General features: G+C 44.9%; 1 protein-coding gene across 1 annotated transcript in view; it reads right to left on the bottom strand.

Moving 5' to 3' along the window:
• Positions 1-2,500, bottom strand: part of LOC138054333 (uncharacterized) — a 5,696-nt gene that overhangs the window by 1,108 nt on the left and 2,088 nt on the right. The window contains exon 2 of the mRNA XM_068900793.1: positions 1-2,500. This exon is cut by the window's left edge and continues 1,108 nt beyond it; it is cut by the window's right edge and continues 279 nt beyond it. Within this exon, the coding sequence (XP_068756894.1) occupies positions 1-2,500 (2,500 nt within the window).

Here is a 2,500-nt window from a genome sequence, read left to right as displayed (position 1 = left end):
GGTCCCGTAAAATCAGTCCCAACATGCGCGAAAGCTCGTGAACAGGAAATTCTCTCCTCTGGCAGCTGACCCATTTTCTGGGCACAAGGTCCAACCCGTTGTCTTTGGCAAGCTACACACCTTCTGATAACACGTTTAACCTCACGTCTTCCTTGAGTTAGCCAAACTTTCTGCCTTAAAGTTGATAATACCGTTTCTGGACCAGCATGCAACATGTTCTTATGTACATCTTGCACCATCTTGGCAACTTCAGGATGTCCGTGAGGCAAGATTATTTGATGCTTGCTCTGTTCGGGAAGATCAGCAAACTGTAGTCTCCCACCAACTCTTAATACCTGATCATCTCTGTCATAATAAGGGTCCAGTTTCAGGAGGCGGCTGTTACTGGGAAGTACCTCTCCAGCTTTCAGTTTCTCGAATTCTTCTTTGTAGACCACTTCCTGCACCCACATACAACATTTAATCTCGGCTTGCCTCACCTCGTCCGCCGACAGTTCCCTTTCACAAGACCTAGACTTAGTCTTAAACAACTTGACCGCTCTCAATACATAAGCAGTTACTCGAATCAACTTTAACCATGTCCCGTAGCGTGACATATCAATCAGTGGTTCTGCAACGACTGCTGTACACACATGGGTAGTTCTTTTTTCCTCGCAAGCTTCGGCGGGAGCAGCTTCGTTTTCGGGTTGAGCGGGTAGTGGTTCACAAGGCGAAAACATCCATTGGGGTCCATTCCACCACAAAGTGCTTGAAATCATATCACTACAGCTTAACCCACGCGTCAACAAGTCTGCAGGATTCTCCTTACTTCCACAATACCTCCAACACTCAGGATCCCACGTTGACTGTACCTCAGCCACACGATTGGCAACAAATGGCTTCCAGGAAGAACTCTGCCCTTTTATCCAATGCAGTGCCACCATACTATCTGACCAACACACAACCCTAGCCACCTTCATTGGCAAAGCCCCTACAACAAATTTTAGCAACCTGGCATTTACAACTGCTGCTAAAAGTTCCAGCCTTGGAAGTGACACCTTCTTAATGGGCACGACTCTGGAATTCGATATTACCAGCTGTGAGGATACATTGTCTTGCTTGTCTCTTATTCGAATGTACACTGCTGCTCCATACGCCTTGGGGGAAGCATCTCCAAAACCATGCACCTCTACCACAGAGTCTTGCGTAATACCATTTCCGAAGCATCGAGGGATAGTCACATCTTTTAGCTGCAACGACTCGGACTTCCAACTTAACCACTTTGCTTTAGTGTCGCTATCTAGCGGGTCATCCCACTGTAATCCTTTCAACCACAACTCTTGGAAAAGGATTTTGGCTCTAACAGTGAAGGGTGATATCAGTCCCAGTGGGTCAAACATTTTCGATGCCAGACTAAGTAGACTTCTCTTTGACATTGGATCATGGGATGAGATGATTCCACTCGGTGCGAGGAATCTAAAGTGGTCAGAGTTCAAGTCCCATGACACGCCAAGTGCTTTTAGGGGGTCGCTCGAATTGAACTCCACGAATGGCGATGAGGCTCTTTTAGCTGGGTCAATAGCATCCATTACTAGCTCTGAGTTACTTGCCCACTTGGTCAAATTGAATGCTGCTGTCATCATAATTTCTGACATTTCTTGTTGAAGCTTCAAAGTTGAATCTACTGTATCGGCTCCTGTCAGGCAGTCATCGACATACATATTCTGTAAAATTTCTTCTACTGCATACGGGGACATTTCTTTGTATTTGTTTACATGAGCATGGACTGTAGCAATTGCAAGGAAAGGACTTGCGTTCACACCGAAAGTCAATCTCTGCATTCTGTACACCTTTGGTGTTTCGTGAGGCTGTAAATCTCTCCACAGGTAGCGGTGAACATCTCTGTCCTTTGGTGCTAGTTTGACTTGCAGAAACATCTTTTCAATGTCTGCTATGAGACCAATTTTGTGTGTTCTAAATCGAATCAGAACAGATGCAAGGTTCGGCTGTAAAGGAGGACCAGGAAGAATACAATCGTTAAGGGAAGCATCACATCCTTCTCGTGCGGAAGCATCAAATACGATTCTGCATTTTGTCGTTCTTTTGTCATCACGAAATACAGCATGATGCGGTAAGTACCGCACAGTTCCATTGTCATCACTCTGATCAGGTACTTCCTCTGCAAAACCTTTCTCTACATATTCGTTGATCGCTGTTTTGTAAGCCTTAGCTTTCACAGGGTCTTGCCTTAACTTTCTTTCAACACTTTCCAGGCGTCTCAAAGCTTGTGCATAATTACTTTCTAGCTTTGGAAGATTTCGTTTCCATGGTAGTCGCACTTCATAGTTATGTCCATCAAAGTTCAATCCTCTATTGAAGTCAGCAACAGCACATTCTTCCTCTTGTGACATAACAGGGTCCTCGTTCTCTGCAATACCAATTGATTCCAGTTCCCAGAATCTTTTCAATGTTTCGTTAACTCCACCGTTTTCTACAACTGTCAGCATGGATGAAGTTTGCC

Source organism: Montipora capricornis, chromosome 6, assembly GCF_036669925.1.
Source record: "Montipora capricornis isolate CH-2021 chromosome 6, ASM3666992v2, whole genome shotgun sequence".
NCBI classification, from domain to species: Eukaryota; Metazoa; Cnidaria; class Anthozoa; order Scleractinia; family Acroporidae; genus Montipora; species Montipora capricornis.
The sequence above is the reverse complement of the archived record's forward strand: the minus strand, read 5'-3'. Positions and strand labels throughout refer to the sequence as shown.